This window comes from Epinephelus fuscoguttatus, linkage group LG17 (genome assembly GCF_011397635.1).
Source record: "Epinephelus fuscoguttatus linkage group LG17, E.fuscoguttatus.final_Chr_v1".
Classification (NCBI taxonomy): domain Eukaryota; kingdom Metazoa; phylum Chordata; class Actinopteri; order Perciformes; family Serranidae; genus Epinephelus; species Epinephelus fuscoguttatus.
The window spans coordinates 36,363,679-36,386,435 of record NC_064768.1 but is presented as its reverse complement, the minus strand read 5'-3'; the positions used below and the strand labels follow the sequence as shown (position 1 = coordinate 36,386,435).

General features: G+C 41.0%; 2 protein-coding genes across 3 annotated transcripts in view; both read right to left on the bottom strand.

Moving 5' to 3' along the window:
- The window catches only part of trappc9 (trafficking protein particle complex subunit 9), a 315,126-nt gene extending 310,461 nt beyond the window's left edge, over positions 1–4,665 (bottom strand). For both annotated transcript variants that reach the window (XM_049602007.1, XM_049602008.1), the window contains exons 1-2: positions 4,597–4,665; positions 2,423–3,018 (exon numbers count right to left, since the gene is read on the bottom strand). In XM_049602007.1, the coding sequence (XP_049457964.1) occupies positions 2,423–3,006 (584 nt within the window). In that variant the 5' untranslated portion in view covers positions 3,007–3,018; positions 4,597–4,665. The remainder of the gene's footprint in view (positions 1–2,422; positions 3,019–4,596) is intronic.
- Positions 4,666–6,368: 1,703 nt separating this feature from the next.
- Positions 6,369–16,206, bottom strand: sh3bgrl3 (SH3 domain binding glutamate-rich protein like 3). The gene is made up of 3 exons (XM_049602195.1): positions 16,083–16,206; positions 10,687–10,854; positions 6,369–9,721 (listed from the first exon to the last, which is right to left on the bottom strand). Exons 1-3 carry the CDS (start codon positions 16,125–16,127, stop codon positions 9,656–9,658), a joined length of 279 nt encoding a protein of 92 aa, XP_049458152.1. The 5' UTR covers positions 16,128–16,206; the 3' UTR covers positions 6,369–9,655.
- Positions 16,207–22,757: the final 6,551 nt, after the last annotated feature.

Sequence of the window (22,757 nt, the reverse complement as noted above, 5' to 3'; positions counted from 1 at the left end):
TTTGTAACTAATTAAAGGGAAAGTAGAGACAGAATTAAATTGGTGCACTTTCAATTAATTAACTAACCTCTTTTAGTCAGAGCACAGCAGCACAGCAGAACATGCACACAATTTAACATACGTATATGGAGAATTAAGGGTTTTGTTTTCAAGGAAATACATAAGTCTCCTATAACTCGTATATATTCCATCGTTCTTTCCAGGATGCTTCTCAGAAATTACTGAGAAATTATAAAATAAACGTTACCAAGTTTACATCTCCTTCTCTCTCTCTGCACAACAAAAAATGTTTCATATATTTCCTGTTATAGCGAAACACAGTTCGTATTATATCTTTGTTATTAGATGATATATCATATATTTATATAAAATAAATACATATGAATATATATAAGTTAAAAAAGGATAAATCAGATTTTGCTTGCGTTAATTTTATGTCATGTCTCAATATTAGTTTTTAGTGCATGCAAATGAAAGTGTATACTGTTTAATATTTACTGGACAGATCTTTCCTTATTTTTTTTAAAGATATTTTTGGCCATTTTTGCCTTTATAATGGATAGGACAGCTAAGTGAGGGGGGGGGGGGGGGGAGAGTGACATGCAGCAAAGGGCCACAGGCTGGAGTCGAACCCGGGCTTCTACGGCAACAGCCTTGTAAATGGGGCACCTGCTCTATCCACTAAGCCACCAACGCCCCTGGACAGATCTTTCAAGCGCTGGTTGGAAGTTCCAACACAGGGCTGAGCTATATATTGATAATATATTAATATTGTGATAAGAGACTATATAGATATTGGATTTTGGATATCGTAAAATCATAAGTGTTGTCTTTTCCCGGTTTTAAAGGCTGCATGACAGTTAAGTGATGATTTTACCAGTCCCAGTCCCATGCAGTGTCCCTGCATGTCATCCCCTCTCCGTCTTCCCCTTTCACGCTTAATACTATCCTATCGATTAAAGGCAAAATGCCTAATAAATTTTTTAAAAAAACTTAAAAAAATATTTTCTGAAATTACCAATAGATAATAGTCATTATCACTACAATATTTATATTGAGGTACGCAGTGAAAAATACCATAGTATTTGAATTTCTCCGTATTACCCAGCCCTTGTTCCAACATCCAATTTGACAGATTGGTACCTGAGTGAAAGCACGTGCAAAAAATGTCGGGAAATCTGACAAAGACGAACAAATAACACGGAAACCTGGTCATTGTGAAAACAGTCATGCGAACTTGGCATCTTCTTGGACTAAAAAAAAAAAAAAATGCTGTTTGGTGGTCCACTGAAGTTTTAAATGTTGAGGCTTCCCACCAGCACTTAAAAGGCACAGACCATGAATACACAGCTACTGTCTCTGTGCTGTGCAGCAGCTGTAGAGTAACTTCAAACAAGCTGAATGAATGGATAAACAGACAGAGAGATAGATCGATCGATATATAGGTAATGAAACCAGTGGCTGCCAGTAGGGCAGAAAGATCAGCAGTAATTAAGAGTACACATGATGAAAGCACAGACAAACACTGGTATGGTGCTTTAAATGCCCTCTGACTCAATCTTACAAATAGTATAAGATTGTAAATTAGTTGCCAAGATGGAAATATTGCTGATATGTGTGGAACTCTTGCAAGGAGCTTTAATGCAGTACTGCAAATCAGGCCTCCTAATGATCAGGTTGGTTGTGATGGGCCTAGATTATTTCTTAATTTTAGTAGCTAGTCTTACTGTTTTACAGCTGGGGATATTCTTTGCCTCTAACTTCTAACAAACTGTCGAGCTATCACCTTTGGCTTCTCAGGTTCGTTAAAATACTTCATAGTAAGATTACATGCGTACCATAAGTAACACAACATGTAAAGTACAGACGACAATAACAGACATGGCTCCAGTGTGAATGGTGTATACAAATGTAGCAAAGATATTGTTGTTAATGTTCTCTGTTTCTGCAGCTGCTCTACAGTGTCTTCCCGAGGGCAGTGTAAACTGAAGCCTGCAGAGGAGCAATGAGTTTGGCTGGGAGTCATGAGCAAATGCACAACAGCACAGAGGTCTGGCGTTGTCTTTCAGGGGCAGAGCTAAAGCCGATGGGATCGGTATGGGTCAACTAAACTTATGAGTCTAGCGTCTCACCTTTTCACACCCAACAATAAACTCACAGGACAGTATGAAAGAAAAAAAGAAGAAAGACAAATAAACCAAGGTGAAGAAAAGAAAATGAACGCAGCAAAAATCAAGAGACAGATTTTTGAGAGGATCACTTCTGAGCAGGCAAGGCTGACATGTAACAAGCAACTTGACACAGAAACAAACACAAACAAGTAATGCAGTTATCATATTAACTGGCTGCAGTGAACATCGAAGCACTAAATGCTAGAGTGCTTTGAAAAACAGGTGGAGGTGCAGTAAAAACATCAACTCACCTGCTATCCGTGTCCAAACCCACAAAGTCCTTCTTCTCAAAGGGAACACAGAGCAGTGGTATCTTGTCACCTGACTTGTCTGTGGCTCGGTCAAGACGCTTTGACTCCAGAACTATAAATATGGACTCCACAAAGTCGTCCACCCTCTTCTCCACATCTGGGCAGTCTTCAAAGCTGGAGTAGAAGGCCACATCTGTCCGCTGCTGCTCTGCGATCTCTCCCTGCAGCCCAAACACCAGCAACCGCGAGTCATACAGGGTGGAGCTGTACACCTCCTTCTGGCCGTGGAAGCGCTCTGCAGTCTGAGGCCACTCTTTGGCCGTGGCGCAGGTGGTGATGGAGATGAGACCCACCACCTTGCGGTGCGTCTGGAAGTCCCCCCACTCATTGTTTTCAGGAAGGTAGTGGTGGCGGTAGCGGATGTAGAGGAGGCGCTGCGAGTCCCTGATGCTCACCTGGCTCACGCTGGCGATGCGCTTGTAGATCTTGAAGAACTGGTCCTCGGGTACAATGCCGACCGGCTGGACCACCACGAGCACTGTCTGGTGGTCCTCGGCACACTGCATGTAGTCTGGGACGCTCATCTTCACATGTGGCTTCAGGGGACAGAAAAACAAAAACATTTACATAGAACTGATCATATTCTACTTTTTGTTTGATCAATGAACATGCAATAACTTCTGTGCATCTCAGTATTACAACTTATTATTTAACTCTTATTACATTTCTTCAGTAGACAGTGCCTTCAATGAAAACTGTTCACAGCACAAATTCTGCATTCGGACTGGGGAAGAAAGGTGATTGAAGTGACTTTGAACGTGGCATGGTTGTTGGTGCCAGACGGGCTGGTCTGAGTATTTACTGGGATTTTCACACACAACCATCTCTAGGGTTTACAGAGGATGGTCCAACAAAGAGAAAATATCCAGTGAGCCAAAATGCCTTGTTGATGCCAGAGGTCAGAGGAGAATGGCCAGACTGGTTCAAGATGATAGAAAGGCAACAGGAAGTCAAATAAGCACTGGTTCCAACCAAGGTGTGCAGAAGACCATCTCTGAAGCAACAACACCTTGTCCAACCTTGAAGCAGATGGGCTACAGCAGCAGAAGACCACACCAGGTGCCACTCCTGTCAGCTAACAACAGGAAACTGAGGCTACAATTCACACGGGTTTTCTCACCAAAACTGGACAATAGAAGATTGGAAAAACCACATTCAGATGGAAGCATGGATCCATCCTGCCTTGTATCAACGCTTCAGGCTGCTGCTGGTGGTGTAATGGTGTGGGGGAGATTTTCTTAGTACCAACTGAGCATGGTTTAAACACCACAGCCTACCTGAGTATTGTTGCTGAGCGTGTCCATCCCTTTATGGCCACAGTGTACCCATCTTCTGATGGCTACTTCCAGCAGGATAACGCACCATGTCACAAAGCTCACATCATCTCAAACTGGTTTCTTGAACATGACACTACTCCAGTACTGCAGCGACTGTGTGATGTCATCATGTCAATATGGACCAACATCTCTGAGGAATGTTTCCAGCACATTGTTGAATCTGTGACACCAAGAATTAAGGCAGTTCTGAAGGCATAAGGGGGCCAACCTGGTACTAGCAAGGTGTACCTAATAAAGTGGCCAGTGAGTGTATGTACTCAAAGCCTCTGACGTTTGAATGAAAAAGTGCTCCTTGATATGCAGTGAGTGCAAAGCTGCACTCAGAGACTCCTCAGTAGTCCAACAGAAACATCAAACTTTCAAACTAAATTCAACCTTCCCTCTGTCTAAAAGCAAAGCATCACCTGCTGCTGCCTGTGCTAACATAAACACCAGGTAGTGTCAGCTAACTGTGACAGCTGACAGCTTTCTTATCGCAGTGGTCAAATGTTCCGAACTGGCATGTCACAGAACACACGTCCTCGTGCTGTTAGCTTGTATTTCGCTAATTTAACACCACGAGAAATAGCTTTAATTAGGCTATAACGTTACTGTCTTAACAAAACAGTTGTGTTAGCTAGCTTAGCTTAGCTAGCTAGCCTTTGAATTGGCTGCTCCTGACAGTCACACAGGAACAACTCTGACTGAAATAACCAGGTTATTAATGCACATATCAGCTCAGAGAGTCCTCTGTCTTTCACACCGGTGTCTTTAAAATATAACACATATTCACGTTACCTTAGCAGAGACCTGTCAAGTGATACAGCTTCCTTCTTTGGACCAGTGTTTTACAACACTTAAGCTAACGCTAATCAACAATAGAATATCCGGTTTCCACTTTCAAAATAAAAGTATCACAAGACTGAGAAACAACATTAAATTGTGATAACCTGCAGTTCGGAGTCATCAGATAATTTCACTGTTGTACTTATGTTAACTGAGCAATAAATATGTCTGTCTGGGTCACCACATCACATTACAATATTTTTTGGGGGGGGTATAATCATAGTTACACTGTGGTATATTATCATCTTGTGTGGCAGGGCAAAGTGTTTATCTGGGCTATTGTAAAGGATCATTCCCACATTATTCTCCTGTTTACCCTTTAAAAAGGATGGATTACTGAATGGGTCCATTGGGCACAGGCCCAGGGGCCTAAAATAGGGGCCCAAGGTGAGGCCCCTGGGCTCCCCTCGCATTTACATGTAAAGTGTCATTCAAAATATCATGTACTGTCCACTAAGTGACTCAAACTGAATTTAAAGAGACACAAAGTTACCACAAAGAGACACAACATGACTACAAAGAGACTACAAACACAGACAAAAAGACACAAATGTTAAGTTTTGTTTAGTTTATTTGAGAAATGACATGCAAAATTAATAGATAGGCCCTCATATAAAAATCCCAGAATTAGCCAAGAGGCCAGTTTTATTATCTGTGGTCTCTGACCAAGGCATTACAAAAGGCTAATGACCTCAAAGAGACACAAAGTGACTACAGTGAGACGAAACATGGCCACAAAGAGACAAAAGTGACCAGATAGATCCAGGGAGCAACAGCAAAAATAACACACAGAAACACAAAATCACAAGATGATGCATAGGGACACAAAACAACAATAAAGTCTGTCTGTTGTGGGACCTTTTACACATTTGTACCCGGGGCACATTGTCTCACAATTCACCCATGCCCTTTACCCTTTAGTAGCATGTACATTAACGAGTGGAGTTATATTTTTTATATTTTATGTCTTAGTCTTTAAAACAAGATTACAATAATATGCAACGTTGTTAAATGTCACATGATGTTCTGCTTTTACTTTGAAATCAGGGTTTTTGTTTCCTATTGGAAGTCTTCTTCTTCTTCTTCTTCTTCTTCTTCTTCTTCTGCAAAGGTAGAAGTCTAATGCTACATTAGCGCCACCCAAAGAACAAATAAGGTACTGCACCTGAGTAAAACCACGATTAGCATTGCTCTTCAAATGTATTGTGACTTCCTAGTGATTATTATTGATGAATGTTAATTTAAATACATGCCTCATAAGAATGACCTCCTATTAGCCAATCATATAAAACTAGCTGGTATGTATTTAAGTTTTGTCTAACAAACTAGGTCTGTGTACACTAACTTGATGTCATATTTCGCCATTACAAAAAGTCTGTGTACAATTGTTCAGCGAAATTATGTAGCTCACACACAACATTGCTATGAATATAGTGAGGCAGACTGTGGAAGATGCCATCATGCGCTGGTGATGAGAATATTCCACTGACTTGCAAATTAGAATCAACTCTCTTGTGGGTGAGCTAATGTCCCCACACTATCCTGTAAAATTCCTTATTAATGTGAGGACTATGAATAGAAAATGACACATTTTAATTTTGGATTTCTGTTGTTACAAATTACATCAAACTTCCAACATGCCAGAGTTAATTTAGGCCGACTTTCTTCTGGTTTAAAGTTTTCAGTAGAACCCATTAATGAATAAATAAATATATATCCAGACAGGTAGTCAACTTCATTTTATTTTTTCACCCATAAATCACTTTTCACAATCTTCTTGGAAGACAACAGCATTTTATTCCCTATTTTCTTCTCTTTTTTTGGCCAAGGGGAATTGGTCCAAAAGCAAAGCAGGAGCTCAGATAGAGACATGGAATGTCTTAAACATGTTTCATAGTGAATATACATCAATAGCAGGCAAACATCTACAACCATTGACTTACAAAACAGTGCACAAACATTGTGTGTGAAGGCTGTCATTACTACAGATCCCAAACTGTAACAACACAATGTTGAGAGCAGGGCAGATGTTACGAGTAGGAGAGAGAAACCATGTTGTCCTCCGTTTAAAAAAAAAAGATGAGCAACCCAAAACATGAGCATTATATTCCAACTGAAGTCAGTCAACTGAATGAATGCACAAACATAAAAGCACAAATAAGTGAAGCCTTCATTTTTCCCATGTGGTGAGTGTTCCCTAAGGCTAGTAAGACTGAGCTTTGACCTTCATGTCTGTGTTCAGAGTGAGGCAGGGTTTCAGTGCATAGTCACATTACTGCATCTTCATGCCCGGGACAGTCAGTGATACTGTAACACAAAATAAACAAAAGAAAGGAAAAGCTACGCGGTTGAAAAGCTCAAAGATTCACATCTTTTTCAGTCTAATCGTTTACAATCGATATGAAATGCGTCCTTCTAAATGTTTGCCATCTTTGTGCACCATCAGTCAGCGGTACAGAGCTCCCGTCGGTGCCAGGAACGAAGCGTCCGAGTTATACAGATTATGGGGAGCACAGAAGATGGCAGGTAAGTGCTAATACTACAGTGAAAATCCACCTGCAAAGCGCTTTACAGATATATATTGGCACCAAATGTGAAGTTAAGAAATGTGTTCATCCTGCTCCATTGGGTGCTAACATTAAGCAGCTAACTACTGAAAGTCTGACAACTGATTACCAACCTTTCTATTAACTCTGGCCCATTGGTGACCATTGTCACAGATCTAATGCGAGTTTTTGGTTTCCAAATTAAACTTATTCCGATGATAAACACTGACAGGGGCGCGGCCATGAAAACCGTCTTTTTGGATTTTTCACAATTTATTTATTTTGACATTGTTGTACCTATGAATTATGTTTCCTCGCATAAAGGTATGTTTACGCACTAAATACTAATACATGGGGAAATCCTTTTGGTGTCCTATATAGTAAAATGTAAATACATTTATTACTGGGATCAGCCTATCAAATACAAACCATGTATAAGTACTTGTGTACTAAACGGTAGCTACGACTGGACGCCAGTGAAGCCACAATGTGTGCGATTTGTAAACGTACGACTTCTGACTGATTCTTTCGGTAGCATTATAAAGTAGTTTTAAGAAAAGACATGTTAAGGTGCAGACACACCAAACCAACCTCCAAGAACTAGCGGCGACGAAAGCCAACTGTTGCGTCGTCTACGTCGCCTCACGTCACCCTGTGTCAGTTGCATTTGAACACACTACACGGACTACATCCAACGGCCAAGTAGCACGTATGTTCTGCGCCAGTGGAAATAACGCAAAAATGGAAACCAGAAGTCCGAGGAATGCATGAGATAAACAAAGAAGCGGAGTCCTGTCAGCCGAGGGGTTTCCTATCTGTGCAGGCAAGCACCGCAGCACCTCCACGGACTATTACATCCAGATGATTCAACATGCTCAATCTGCCGAAAAGCCGCCGACGATTCAGGACACACCACAAAAACTAGGCCAACAGACGTTTACCGACAACCTGACTTTGGTTGACGGCCGACCGTCGACAAGTGTTTGTTAAGACCTTGTAGATTATGTGGCTATTTTTTGATTTACTATATATTTCACAAACATATCATCCGCATTTATCTTTGTTGGACATTTCCAAAACTTAGCTTAAAGTTTCGACCACTAACAGCGCTATGGATCGAAGTTTGTTCAAGTGGCTCCCTGTTTCGTTTATATCGCACACACGGGTGATACAAACTCCCACCACCAGTTTCCCGCCACACAGAGAGTAGCAGAGGAAGAGGAAGAAGACTGCATGCTAGTAAACATGGATGTAAACAATGCACGACTTCAAATATTTTTTTTGAAATAGTCAAAACCTTAAGAAGAAACTTCACCTCAAGGACATGTATTTTTTTGCTAAAAATGTAATATATAAAAAACTTCCATATACTGTTTGAGAGAGACTGATGAGTCATGCTCTTGCGCAGTTTATGCAAAAGTTTTTTAGATTTTACTTTTTCAGCAAAAATGTTTGGAAAGTTTAGCGTACAACTGTATAAATGAGACTTTGATTACACTGCAGGAGTTGTGTGAGTTTGTAAACTGATGTTTTGGTATAGTTCTGCCGTTGCTCAACCTGTCTGCCTCTTACTTTGAATTTTAAGATTATTTTCTGTTTTTGGATTCTTCGTTCACGGTGGAGGCATGAGAGAAAGGATAAATGTTCTTCCCAAATTCAGCGAACCACGGGGTGAGTGTTGGACACACAAATGATCATTTGGGTTTGACGTATTCTTCTAATATTTACTTTTTGACCTGACTAAGGTCAGATCAGCGCAGGACGTCAGTGGTTACAGCGGGTTACTGCGTACGGTGACCAATGGACCAAAATTACAAAAAGTTGTCCGTGCCAAAAAGGCATCTATGACTTCTAATTAATTGGGTTTAAGGACGTTACAGCCCTTGCTACGTCTGTGTGCATTTGCACCCATGTGAATACAAATAGTGTGCAGTCATGTACAACATGGGAACTTGAAGGCTACAAAAAAAAAGACGACAGAGTAGTTAAGACTGAGTGATGATGGTTTGTTTGGTCTGCAGAGGATCAGGAAGATTCTGGGTTGAATGCTGTCATCCAGCGGATTAGTTTAATCTCCAGAGATCATGTGGCCGTGGCCAAGATTAGTCGACCTAATTACCGCACATTTAGACACCCCACTGACTCCGAGTGGACTCAGAGCACTTAGAAACACTAGTCTGCCAGACGGGGAACAGGTCTGGAAGAAATCAAAAGGAATGAACAGAGAATAGAAAACAGAATCAAACAGATTAAGACTGAGTCTTACGGTGCAGTATGGGGAATGTGTGTCTTCTGATTAGTTAGATACAGGATATTTGGCATTCTTCATTATGGCATTGAAAGTGAGTGGATACTGCCAGTGGTGCAGAGAGAGACTGGATAAAGGGCCTCCATCAGGGCACGAGGTGGGGGGGTAGGTGGTTGGGGGAATGGGGTTAAGATGGAGAATTCACACTCCGCCCTCCTCACGCCAGTTTCAGAAACTGGTCCACTGTATCTGCTTCCACCGCCTCGGAAAACATTTCATAGTCCTGTGGAGAGACAGAGAGGCAATAAGCAAGCATGAAAACAAACGAGGCAGCTATTGAGTCCTAGAAGTGTCAAAGCCTTTCTGCCATTTTTACACTGAAACCACAGGAGTCGTGTGTGTGTTGTGTCTCTTTGTGGTCATTTTGGGGCTCTTTGGGGTAGTTAAGTTTCTTCTTGAGGTAATCATGTGTCTTTAGTGGTCGTTTTGTGTTGCTTTGTAGTAATTGTGTGTCTCTTTGTGGTTGTTTTGCCTGTTTTTGTGGTCATTTTATGTCTCTGTGGTTGTTTGCCTGTTTTTCGTAGTCATTTTGTGTGTCTTTGTGATTGTTTTGCCTTTTTTGTCATCACTTTGTGTCTCTTTATGGTTGTTTTGCCTGTTTTTGTGGTCATTTTGTGTCTCTTTTTGGTTGTTTGCCTGTTTTTGAGGTCATTTGTGCCTCTCTGCAGTTCCTTTGCATCTCTGTGTGATCTTTTTGTGTCTCCTCTGGGTCATTTTGAGTCTCTTTCTATTTGGTACATCTTAATTTGAGTGATGCAAGTGAAGGCCAGCGGCCCAGTGACAAAATGACCCCCTAGGCCTGTGCACGGTAGGCCTGTTCAGTAATCCATCCATGCTTCAGTTTGTCGCTAACACAGTGTGCTGTTTAATTCTTAACATGAACGTATGAAGGTAATTTCTAAACAAGACCCTCGACATTTGGTTGTTAGAGAACTGTGGGAAAAATATGTACTAAGCAGGTTAGGTTACAGTTGAAATATAAACCTGTGAGTGCTCTCTGGTTGACAAAAGCAGTATCTATATTACCATACAATAAACACATCTTGTTGGTTATCAGCCATCATTCAGGCTGATACACATGTTACATGCTAATAGTGGTGACTCAAGTGCCAGTAAAAAAATACAGTAACATTTGAAATGATCCTATGACTACAAAAATAGTGTGTCGAGTGTGTGTGCTTTTCTCACCCCACAGTACTGGTCTTCATTGAAAAGCTGGGGTGGGACCGCCGTGGGGTTCCCTGCTTTGTTCTTCATTTCGTCACGCAGCTCCCCGCCCACAGAGATGTCGATGAGCTCGTACTGGATTTTTTTGCTATCAAGGATTCGTATCACTTCCGCCTGTTGAGACTTCACCTGAAACACAAAAGCACCTTTCAGAAATGTTCTCAACCCCTGCATAACTGTTCAACCCTGAGGATAAAAACTGCCATCAAAACTCAAATCCTGCCGTCAGTGTGATGATTAATAGGCAGACAAAGATCATCACACAACTTTGATAAACTGAATAAACTTTGTCATATTATCTCTCCTGGAAGTCGGGGACATTTAGGCATGTGAGAGCAAAAACAAACCATATGATTAAACTACTTTTCAAGGCTGTTCCTTTAATAACGCAGCGGCTCTATCCGTCTCCTGGGTGATGATTAATAGACTGAGTGAAAGCTCTGCTATCTGTTTCAGCAACTGAGGAAGTTGGGAGGGGGTTTGTTAAAGTGACCACACCTAAGCACAGCAATAACTGGAAACACACAAGCTGGCATTTAGTGGGCCACACACAGCTGTTGTACAGCCAGTGTCCTTGCGTTGAAAGAGGGAATCACTTTTACAGACTCAGCAGTTAAGAGTCTCTGAATGGTGCGAGCAGTTGACGAAGGAACTAAAACTGAACACAATATTTTCAACTAGAGCGACTGCATTTGAAATACTAGTGACAATTCTCCAATGAGATCACACCAGCAGCCATACAGTGATCCATGAAGTTAAAAGACTGTGGACCAAGAGCGTAAAGGGTATGTGTGCGTGGGTGCGTGTGGCTGGGGGTCCCATTTCCTACTTCCTATAAAGGAGGTTAAAGAAAGGAGAAGTCACCGCGTTAATTTGTGTCATATTATTGGAGTCCTTCACATGCACAGTAAAGTCTGGTCTTCACTATTCAAAAGGCTCAATAGCTGATGCGCTATCATAGAACATGGAAATGACTGATTCGTTTCACTGAGGACGTCCAGAGTCCGAAATATATTGAGAAAGATAAAGGTGACGATAATAATCCTGCAAAAACTGAAAAGATCCTTTAAAAAAAAGAGCATAAACAAATGTTTTCTCTATAAAAACATTCGATTGTATATCAGCCACCATCTATTTGAGTGTACCAAAAAAGTTCTGTCAGGTCCAACACACCCAAAGAGCACCTGAGCGGACACCATTTTTTAATTTCCAGGACTGTGTGCTCGAACCCACGCACAGGTACATAGTACGTGTCACCGGGCGAAGTAGGTCTGGGCAATATATAGATATTATATCGATACTGTGATATGAGATTAAATATCATCTTAGAGTTTGGATATCGTAACATCGTAAATGTCGCCCTGGTTTTAAAGGCTGCATTACAGTAAAGTGATGTCATTTTCTGAGCTTACCTGACTGTTCCAGCTGTTCCATTATTTGCCTTTACCTACTCAGTCATTATATCCACATTATTGAGGAGTATTTATCAAAAATCTCATCTTATGAATATTCTCTGAATCAGAAATACTTCACTGTGACTCATTACAGTCGCTCCAATGTAAAGAAAAATAATGTGCTTTATGCTACAACATATAACACTTCAGATATTAAGAATAAAATATATATCTTCACTGTGCTGAGTCTGTAAATGTGTTAAAATATAAAAATATGTGCATTGCTACATTACACTATATAAACTAGTGTTACATTCAGATATATAATATATGCATTATGCTATAATGGTTACTACAATATATACATCAATAGAATAAAAACAAGAACAGGAATAAACATAAGAAATATGCAGAGTTGTGGGCATTGTATGTTGAATAAATATACTGAAAAATATTGCACGGGTGAACAACTGCACCAGTTATTGCACATTAAGAGATCAAATCTACAATATTGTTGCAATATCAATATCGGGGTACCTGGTCAAAAATATTGTGATGTTTGATTTCCTTCAAAGCATCCCACTTTATGGCAAAGTTTTCAAAACTGCGTCTGTGGTCGGGCTGAGCAATATGAAGATATTATATGGTTATCAAGATATGAGACTATATATATATATGTACAGTACAGGCCAAAAGTTTGGACATACCTTCTCATTCAATGCGTTTTCTTTATTTTCATGACTATTTACATTGTAGATTCTCACTGAAGGCATCAAAACTATGAATGAACACATGTGGAGTTATGTACTTAACAAAAAAAGGTGAAATAACTGAAAACATGTTTTATATTCTAGTTTCTTCAAAATAGCCACCCTTTGCTCTGATTACTGCTTTGCACACTCTTGGCATTCTCTCCATGAGCTTCAAGAGGTAGTCACCTGAAATGGTTTCCACTTCACAGGTGTGCCTTATCAGGGTTAATTAGTGGAATTTCTTGCTTTATCAATGGGGTTGGGACCATCAGTTGTGTTGTGCAGAAGTCAGGTTAATACACAGCCGACAGCCCTATTGGACAACTGTTAAAATTCATATTATGGCAAGAACCAATCAGCTAACTAAAGAAAAATGAGTGGCCATCATTACTTTAAGAAATGAAGGTCAGTCAGTCCGGAAAATTGCAAAAACTTTAAATGTGTCCCCAAGTGGAGTCGCAAAAACCATCAAGCGCTACAACAAAACTGGCACACATGAGGACCGACCCAGGAAAGGAAGACCAAGAGTCACCTCTGCTTCTGAGGATAAGTTCATCCGAGTCACCAGCCTCAGAAATCACAAGTTAACAGCAGCTCAGATCAGAGACCAGATGAATGCCACACAGAGTTCTAGCAGCAGACCCATCTCTAGAACGCAGAGTTCACTTTGTGAGACGCAGAAAAGGTGAACGGATGGATTCCACATGCCTGGTTCCCACTGTGAAGCATGGAGGAGGAGGTGTGATGGTGTGGGGGTGTTTTGCTGGTGACACTGTTGGGGATTTATTCAAAATTGAAGGCACACTGAACCAGCATGGCTACCACAGCATCCTGCAGCGACATGCCATCCCATCCCATGCGTTTAGTTGGACGATCATTTATTTTTCAACAGGACAATGACCCCAAACACACCTCCAGGCTGTGTAAGGGCTATTTGACCAAGAAGGAGAGTGATGGAGTGCTGCGGCAGATGAACTGGCCTCCACAGTCACCGGACCTGAACCCAATCAAGATGGTTTGGGGTGAGCTGGACCGCAGAGTGAAGGCAAAGGGGCCAACAAGTGCTAAACACCTCTGGGAACTCCTTCAAGACTGTTGGAAAACCATTTCAGGTGACTACCTCTTGAAGCTCATGGAGAGAATGCCAAGAGTGTGCAAAGCAGTAATCAGAGCAAAGGGTGGCTATTTTGAAGAAACTAGAATATAAAACATGTTTTCAGTTATTTCACCTTTTTTTGTTAAGTACATAACTCCACGTGTTCATTCATAGTTTTGATGCCTTCAGTGAGAATCTACAATGTAAATAGTCATGAAAATAAAGAAAACGCATTGAATGAGAAGGTGTGTCCAAACTTTTGGCCTATACTGTATATATATATATCATCTTAGATTTTGGATGTCGCATCGTGAGATGGCATAAATGGTGTTTTTCCCTTCCCTCATTTTAAAAGCTGCATTACACTAAAGTGATGTAAATTTATCAACTCACCAGACTTTTCTATAAGTTTTAACGCTTGCCTCAAACCATTCAGTCGTTATATCCACATTATTGATGATTACTGATCAACAATCTTATTGTGCGTGTTTGTCTCCCAGTCCTACCATTAATATCATGATATAATTTTCAGGACATATTGTCTGTGGTAGTTTCCACTACAATAGGTGTCTCCTGCACCACATTTTGTCATGACAACACACTCACACACAAACACACACACAAGGTGAGAACAATAGCAGTTCCGTTGTCGCAGCCAGTAATGACTTCTGGCTAAGATATTTAGGTCTGAGACGACTGTGTGGTATTGAGACGGAAACATTCTAGAAGTGCTGCATGTACTAATATTGCACATTCACATCTTTCATGTGTCGTACCATTGCAGAACAGTTCATAAGGTTTATTAGAGGGGGCAAATTTTAGAGTTAAGTTCAAAACAAAAATTTTTGGCTATAATAGCAAATACGCTTTTGTTTCTTGGGCATGTTTTCATTTTGGAATAGGATGGACGGTCTTACAATAGTTTAAGTAAACAAATTGTGTAAAATATACACCAATACATACATTAAGATAATTTTAAATACACTGGTGTTATTTATCTCATCTCAAATGATTTGAAATACACCTTTGGCTATGGAAAAATGAATAGTTACTATAGGAGAGTATATGGCAGTGCAGCAGGTGCTGTGTTAGTGGCATGTAAGCAATCAAAATCTTCCTTTTGAACACTTCTGAAGCTACCTAGAAGCATGACTGCACATGAGAGGGTTAAACGCCAGTGCACGTCACAAAACTTTTTTACTACATGAATTCCTCACACCTAATTGATACCAGATGTTCAGCCCAGTGGTTTGCCATACACTTTTCATAGTGCTGCACAGTTATTCCTACACGGGATGTTGTGTTTTACCACACTTTACTAGTGTCTGCAAATGAATGACAACCTCTTCCAATGGATTCATTCTAATATAGTCTATGGAACTGTGATGCAAAACTCCATAAGAAAAACAAACTATTTAAGGATATCTTGCTTAGAAACTAACAAATGCATAAAAGAGTTGACTTTTCCTAAGTGACAGGGTCTAGTAATGAGTACGGCTTATGTTTAAACCACCGGGCAGTTTTTATTTAAGCTACTTTTTTGATTTTTGCAGGATTGTAACGCTAGCTTACCGCCAACCTACAGTCATGGGAACAACAAGAATGAGCAGGTTTTTTACATTAAGTTTGGCGTACAGTAAGGTAACGGATACATCTGCTTGCTAACGTTACACATAGCGATTCCAGGTGGTCCTATGTACCAAAATGACACTTTAATAATTAGCTTTTAATATAGATAATACGGTCTATATGAGCTAGCAAAGCATGCTCGATTAATGAAACACCTTTCCTCTTCTGTATAACAGAAATGAGGTGGAGTATGTATGCTGGCTCGTATCTGTAACCCCTATATGTTTAGTTTGGTCACATTTACAACTGCTAACTTTCACCTCCACCATTAAGCCCACACAGCCTGGTAATGCTGACGTTACATTATTGATATAAAGGGGCGCTGGGTAACGTTAGCACAGGCCCACTGCACCGTTAGTCAGGACGAAGCTATAGCTGATAGGGTGCTGGGTGTGTCTGTTGGACGGAGCTTTGTTAGCTGCCGCCACCGGAGCTCGAGACACAAACATGGCGTTAAGTTCATGATGTTACGGCCGCTTCACTCACCGTCCGTGAGGCAGTAACGGTGGTGTAGTACAGTTTGATTCCCATTGCTGCGGGTCCTTCCACTGCCTTTGTGTATCTGCTTGCCAGCACCTTCCTCTCGCCTGTGTCAAGCTCAACGGTTAGCGGTAACAAGAAGGCGGAAGTGTGGCGGTGTTTTCAAAATAAAAGTCGTGCATTTCCACATTAAGGGAAAACAAACAAGGTGTAACAGAAAAAGGTAAAAGTAAGGGAGTGTTCGTTACTTATCAGAGGAGGGGGGTGGCTGAGGTGTGACTTTATTGTTTTGTTTGTTTGTTTCATTCTTTGGGCAGCAGCAGCTCAGTCCATAGGGACCTGGGTCTGGAACCAGAGAGTCACTGGTCCAAGTCCTCGTCCAAACCAAATATGGACTGAATCCAAATGTCCACCTTCTGGACTTGCACTGAGCCCTCACAGACTTCAGTTGTACGTAGTGTGACGTATTTACCGTCAACATGTAAAGTATGCAAGAGCAGACAGACAACCCTTGAGACCGTTTGCTCGTTGCCGTGAAAACGGTTAACCACCGCTGCTGTCATATTCATATATATGTCATGTAAGTTGATGAACAGTGCCTACTCATGCAATTCAAGTAGCATTTTAGTAGGCCTAATAATGAATAACTATTTTAAACATTCATAATTTTTTTTTTTTTTCACATCCGTATTCCAGTGAACTGTGTGTTATTAAATCACTGAGTTGGTGAAGTCTGCACCCCAAGCAGACTCTCTGGAAGTCTGCAGAAAGTCCGCTTGAGGCCCCTTGTGGACTGGCTGAATTGTGGATTTGCTCAGCACTCCCGGACTTCCCGGGAACATGCCAGCAAAGTACACGGGTCTGTGCGAAGTCCAGAAATTATTATTATTACTGTTCGACTGGTCATCAGTTACTTGAATTCTGACAGCTGTCAATCTGTTTGCGGCTCTGTCAATGTGACGTATCACCCACTTTGCAAAGGATTGTGGGTCAGATTAGCCATAAAAGCATGCTGGCTTGCATACTGCAAAATCGTACTAGATGTAGTAAAACATCCTGGTATTTTTTGGCACACTGCATTTGACAAATTATGTATTGGGTCATACTAAATCTTTCTGTGGCATACTAAATACTGGTAGTATGGGTACTGGACCGCACAGTGAATTTCCCTTCAAGGATTAATAGTATAGTAGTAAATCTTCTTGTTCTGTTTGTTTGTTTGTTTGTTTGTTTGTTTTTTATCCTCCCTGAGCCTCCCCAAATGACTAGTGGAAAATGCACGACCCTCCCTCCACCATACATTAGTTGTTAGATTTCAAAAAGATATCCTTTGATGTTTGAATGTTAAAAGATGAAATCCTGGAGTTTAAAAAAGCCTTGGTTCATCACTCTTGTCATACATGCTGCTTAGTTTGTGCAAATTTTAAATGAGACGTGTAGAATAAGTGATTTTGATGAAATATCACTATTAAAAGCTCAGATTTGGTTATTGTTATGTTTTGTTTTACTGAGGGAAGTGTTCCTCCCACATCAGTAATGTCAAGGAAAGACAACCAGCCTATCTGAAGAGCAATGAATCACCTAATATGTATAGATTCATAACGCCAAACATTGCCCAGTTCCAGCATCTCGGTTGCCTCGTCCTCATATGTCTGCAAAACAGATTTTTGGGGTGTGAGACATTTTGTCAGACACATTTTATAGACCAGATATTTATTGAAAAAATAACCAGCAGGTTAAGGTTATCATTACTCACATCATCTGATCATCAGTTTTGGCTTTGCCGATGCATATTCTCTTTGACATAAGATAAGATAAGATCAACTTTATTAATCCCACACTTGGAAAAATTCACGTCACAGCAGCTCAAAGCACAAGTCATGTAAGTAAGTGTTTAATATTGGGAACGATAACAGGAAATTATCTGTTGTACTCTGGTTAACTTGACTCTACATTCCCTCACACTGAGGACCACTACTGGCTGCTCTGTTTAAAGAGACAGTGAAGTGCAGACTCATACACACACACACACACACACACACACACTGGTCCCCACATAGCTCTTTCTCGCCCTCATAGAAGCTGTGTTTGGTCCCTTATGGATAACTGTATCTGACTTACCTCAACTGATTCATCACACAGCCACAGTACTCTATTAATAAATAAATCACCAACTAAAAGTCCAGTATGACACTCACACATCAGCAGTGACCATCATCAGAAAAAGTGACTATTGGCATTTAAAGTGACCATGTGCTGTGCTGTGCAGTATGTATAAGGTGCATGGGATGGAGAGTCCAGTTTAGCTGTTTAGCATCCTAACAGCCTGTGGCAGGAAGCTGTTCAGCAGTCAACTGGTCCTAGACTTGATGCTGCAGTAGTGTTTGCCTGATGGCAGCAGTTCAAAGTGCCTGTGGAGAGGGTGTGAAGGACCCCTGATGATGCTCAGAGCCCTGCTCTTGCATCGGCTCTGATTCATTTTAGTAATAATATTATAGTAATATTAATATATGATAGTATATGTATGTGACAGTAAAACCTGCGAGACAGCGGAGCACAAAGGCTCCAGAGAAGAAGCCGAGTTAGTGACATGCAGTAACAGGACGTGAATGTTATCAAATCAAGAAGAACCAACTTTTCAGAAACTAAGGAGAGAGTCAGAAGGGGCTCAGTGTATCATAAGAGGTCCCCCAGCAGGCCCTAAGTCAGGCATATCCAAAGTCTGGCCCAGGGGCCAATTGTGGCCTGCAGACCAATTTTAATCGGCCCTCAGCTTGACTTTCAGAATATACCATATGTGGCCCTTTACACAACAATGGTTAATCGAGCAAGATCACTTCACATTTTTACCCTTCACCTCACAATAATAGGACTATAGTTCATTAAGAACTATTATTTTTTTTAAACCCATTTGATGCGAGAATCAGTTGGCCCCCAGGTATTTTCACGTTGTTTTATCTGGCCCCCTTTCAAAAAAGTTTGGACACCCCTCCCCTAAGTCTTTACACATTGCTCTTCCTATAGGAGCGCCACAAGTGGGCAGTATACAGCAAAGTGCAAAATGCTCTAAAAACAGATGAACTGGAGTTGTATTTTTTTCTTTTAATCTGTGTTTGTGAATAAAATTGTGAATTGAATTGAATTTAAAAAGGGGTATTTAAAATGAATTCACCATCAAACTATTTAGTTATATCTCACTCCCCTACGCCGAAACAAAAAACACAAGTCCCTTCCCAGTACTTAAAAAAATATTTGTCATGGGTTTTGCACCACCCATTCTCTCCTTATTAGTAACAAACAGTCCCAAACGTGCCTAAATTTTCTTTAAACAAAGACACAGGATCTGATCTGGTCTGTAAATCACTGCTGTTACTATGTGTAAACTTAACGTTCTAAATTCAACATCATGTCATCTTTACAATAAATGGCCTCGTCCTCAAACATTTAAAATAATCAATCCTGATAAACCTGTAACATGGCGTCATGCTACATATCCCTGTCCTGCAGTAAATATTTTAAGTGACATACGTGGCACATGCACACTGTTTCCTCCTCTGTGCACCAAACATCAAATTGAACTTATATTGTTTTAAGAAAAGTATCACCAGCTGAAATAACTACATGTGTACCTGTGCCATATATACCTTATTTAAAGCCCTTAACTCAAGTTTACCAGTATATCTTATCATGACCAAAATCCCGAGCATCTCTTTCTACATATTCTGGACATGTTTTCAATAATTGCTCCAGATTATGACGGCTAACTTGAGCATTTGTGGGGAAAAATGTGTAACAATGAACTCGCTTCACCAGTTTTATTCCTCGTCAACAAATCTGCGTCACTTGCTCACAGTGGTGTTCCTCATGAATGTTTCTATTTAATAACTCTACAGACACAGCGTCTTTCTGCCAAACAATAGTCTGTAACTAGACAACATTAAGTACGTCACACCGCAGGTTAACACCTACATACAGTGGCTTCTCTTTACTGGAGCCAACTGGCAGCCAAACTTATTGATCTTTCATGTCTGTGCCAATCTTAAAATCGCTATGAAAAATTGAAGCATGTAAATTGTGTGCAGCAATGCCAGTCAGAGCAGTAAACGATGCCAGTGTCCTCAGGATGATGACACAGTGCCAACAGTAACCTCGTTGCCTCGCACTGTTGTGCTCAAATTAAATGGCTCTCTCCTGTCCATGTGCCACCTGTTATAGAAACAGGAAAAGCATCAAGGGTCCAGTTGCACAAAGCACCTTAGGATTTTCCTTTAAATCTGAGTTGAGATTTCCTTTAAATAAAATTGGTTGCACAAAACATCCTTCAGTTTTTCTCCTTATCTTGGTCTTATACTTAAGGAATTGCTTAAAGTTTGTTAAACCATTGCACAGAGGACTTTAGTGACCAAAGTAAGGAACAAAACATAATGTAGCTCTGGCTGCATCTTAATGGCAACATGGCTGAGTTAATGGCGATAAATAAAGAAAATTAAGGGCATCCTGAAAGGAGTGATCCATGACCGCGAGAACCTGATGGACACTCTTAATGATTAGCAATGAGATCAATGTATGATTTGTCTCAAAGCAGAGAGTTGGATCACTAGACTTTCTGAAGCTCTTCCAGCCCGCCACAAGTTATGAATGCTCGTTGGTTTTATGCAATGGAATCTTTTTGGTCAGTTATTGGGGAGGTATTTCATTTATACAAGCAAACAGTCATTCACCAGGTTTATTACTGCTCTAATTCTGGCATGTACTTGCCCGTGGTTTTGACACACAGTTATCTTCCTAGCAAGTTGATCTTTTCTGAATTTGTGTTGGCTACGAAATCCAAAAGCTGAGGATAATGTGCAAGGCAGCTGTGTAGATCAGACAGTCAGTGCTGCAGTAAAACAAGGCTCATCTTGGCAAAAGTGATGACTACAATCAACAGAGCTTTTCTAACCATGGGAGTCTACCCTGAGCACTCTGTCTGCTGACAAACACCTCTGGAGAATGAATACACTGGGGCGCAGGAAGCTTTCATTACTCCTTTAAGATTTAGTGTTCCAGGCCGGCAGCCACATCACTCAGCACACAGTGAAGCTTGCAGTGTGTGTGTGTGTGTGTGTGTGTGTGTGTGTGTGTGTGGCCAGAAATGAAACAGTGGAGGAGCAGTCTACCACACACCCAAAAGTCTACTGGTGTAATATTTCTAAAAATAGTTTTGATGCCCCAATTCTGTCTCTTGACATTTTCACTAAATTATTTCTTTACAGCCTCCTGCTGATTCCAAGGTGTGTGACAACAAGACTAGAGTCGTGCTAACAGCTCTGTGAGGCTTTACTCAGGCAGAGCAGTGCTTAGAACTGAATGCTAACCAATGCCAACATGCTCACAATGACAATACTAACATGTGGATGCTAAGATGGTGTAATCTTAGTTTAGCATGTTAGCATGAAAATGTATGAGCACCAAACACAAAGGACAGCTGGATAAAGAGTTGAGGGATCACCGAAGATACAATCCATCCTGAGGGGGACATGAATGTATGTACCAACTTTTGAGGCAATGCAAGAAATTTAACGGGAAAAAAACAACACAATTTCAACATCATGGGGGTGCAAGAAAAATAAGTCAGGGGATCACTGAAGTCAGTGGGAAAAATCGCCTGGGAACCGTAATTATCAGTGTAACATTTTGAGCCAATCCAGCCAGGAGACGCTGAGATGTTTCACTAGATAAGGGACCACCAAAGTTATTGGGATTCATAGTCGAGACATCATGGCTGTCTTTATTAAAATTTCATGGCCATCCATCTAATAACAGCCAGACATGTTACTATCAAGCACCAACCTTTGGGGTTGAAAAATGAAGCCAATGCCAAAGTGCCAAAAAACTGCAGTTCCCTTAATGGCCACTTAAGGGTGCAAGCGAGTGTCAATCCCCATAGACCCTCATCGAAATGTCCAACGTAACAGCAGAAATAAGCATGTTTCCAGCCTGGTTTTGGTCTCTATAGCTAATTTCCCAATTCACAACAACTGTTTGTGGGGAAAATTTGTATATAATTCATTCATTCATTCATTCATCTTCTAACCGCTTCATCCTCTTGAGGGTCGCGGGGGGGGCTGGAGCCTATCCCAGCTACATCAGGTGAGAGGCACGGTACACCCTGGACAGGTCGCCAGACTATCGCAGGGCTGATACATAGAGACAAACAACCATTCACGCTCACATTCACACCTACGGACAATTTAGAGTCTCCAATTAACCTAGTCCCCAATCTGCATGTCTTTGGACTGTGGGAGGAAGCCGGAGTGCCCGGAGAGAACCCACACTGACACGGGGAGAACATGCAAACTCTGCACAGAAGGGCTCCCACGCCCGGGATCGAACCGGCAACCCTCTTGCTGTGAGGCGAGAGTGCTAACCACCACACCACCGTGCCGCCCTGTATATAACTCACCTGTTTAAATTTTATTAGAGCTTTTATTAAAGTTATACATAATTAAAGGCAGGGCTGCTTTGATTGCCAGGCTGTTTGCTAGGCTTAACCACCCTTTCATCCACATATGGTCACTTCTGACCCTAAAAAACAAGACAATAAAAATGTCAAACTTGAGGCTTCAATCAGGAGTCCACAAACCATCTTTTTTTAGTCTATGGTTACTTTTAACCAAAAATGTCAACCTCATGGTGGCT

Bases quoted from the DNA above. Each gene is read 5' to 3' on its own strand.
- sh3bgrl3 (XM_049602195.1), bottom strand. From the start codon at position 16,127: ATGGGAATCAAACTGTACTACACCACCGTTACTGCCTCACGGACG. The intron at 10,855-16,082 runs GTGAGTGAAGCG...TTTGTGTTTCAG, and splicing joins CCGTTACTGCCTCACGGACG to GTGAAGTCTCAACAGGCGGA. The intron at 9,722-10,686 runs GTGAGAAAAGCA...GTCTCTCCACAG, and splicing joins ATGAAGACCAGTACTGTGGG to GACTATGAAATGTTTTCCGA.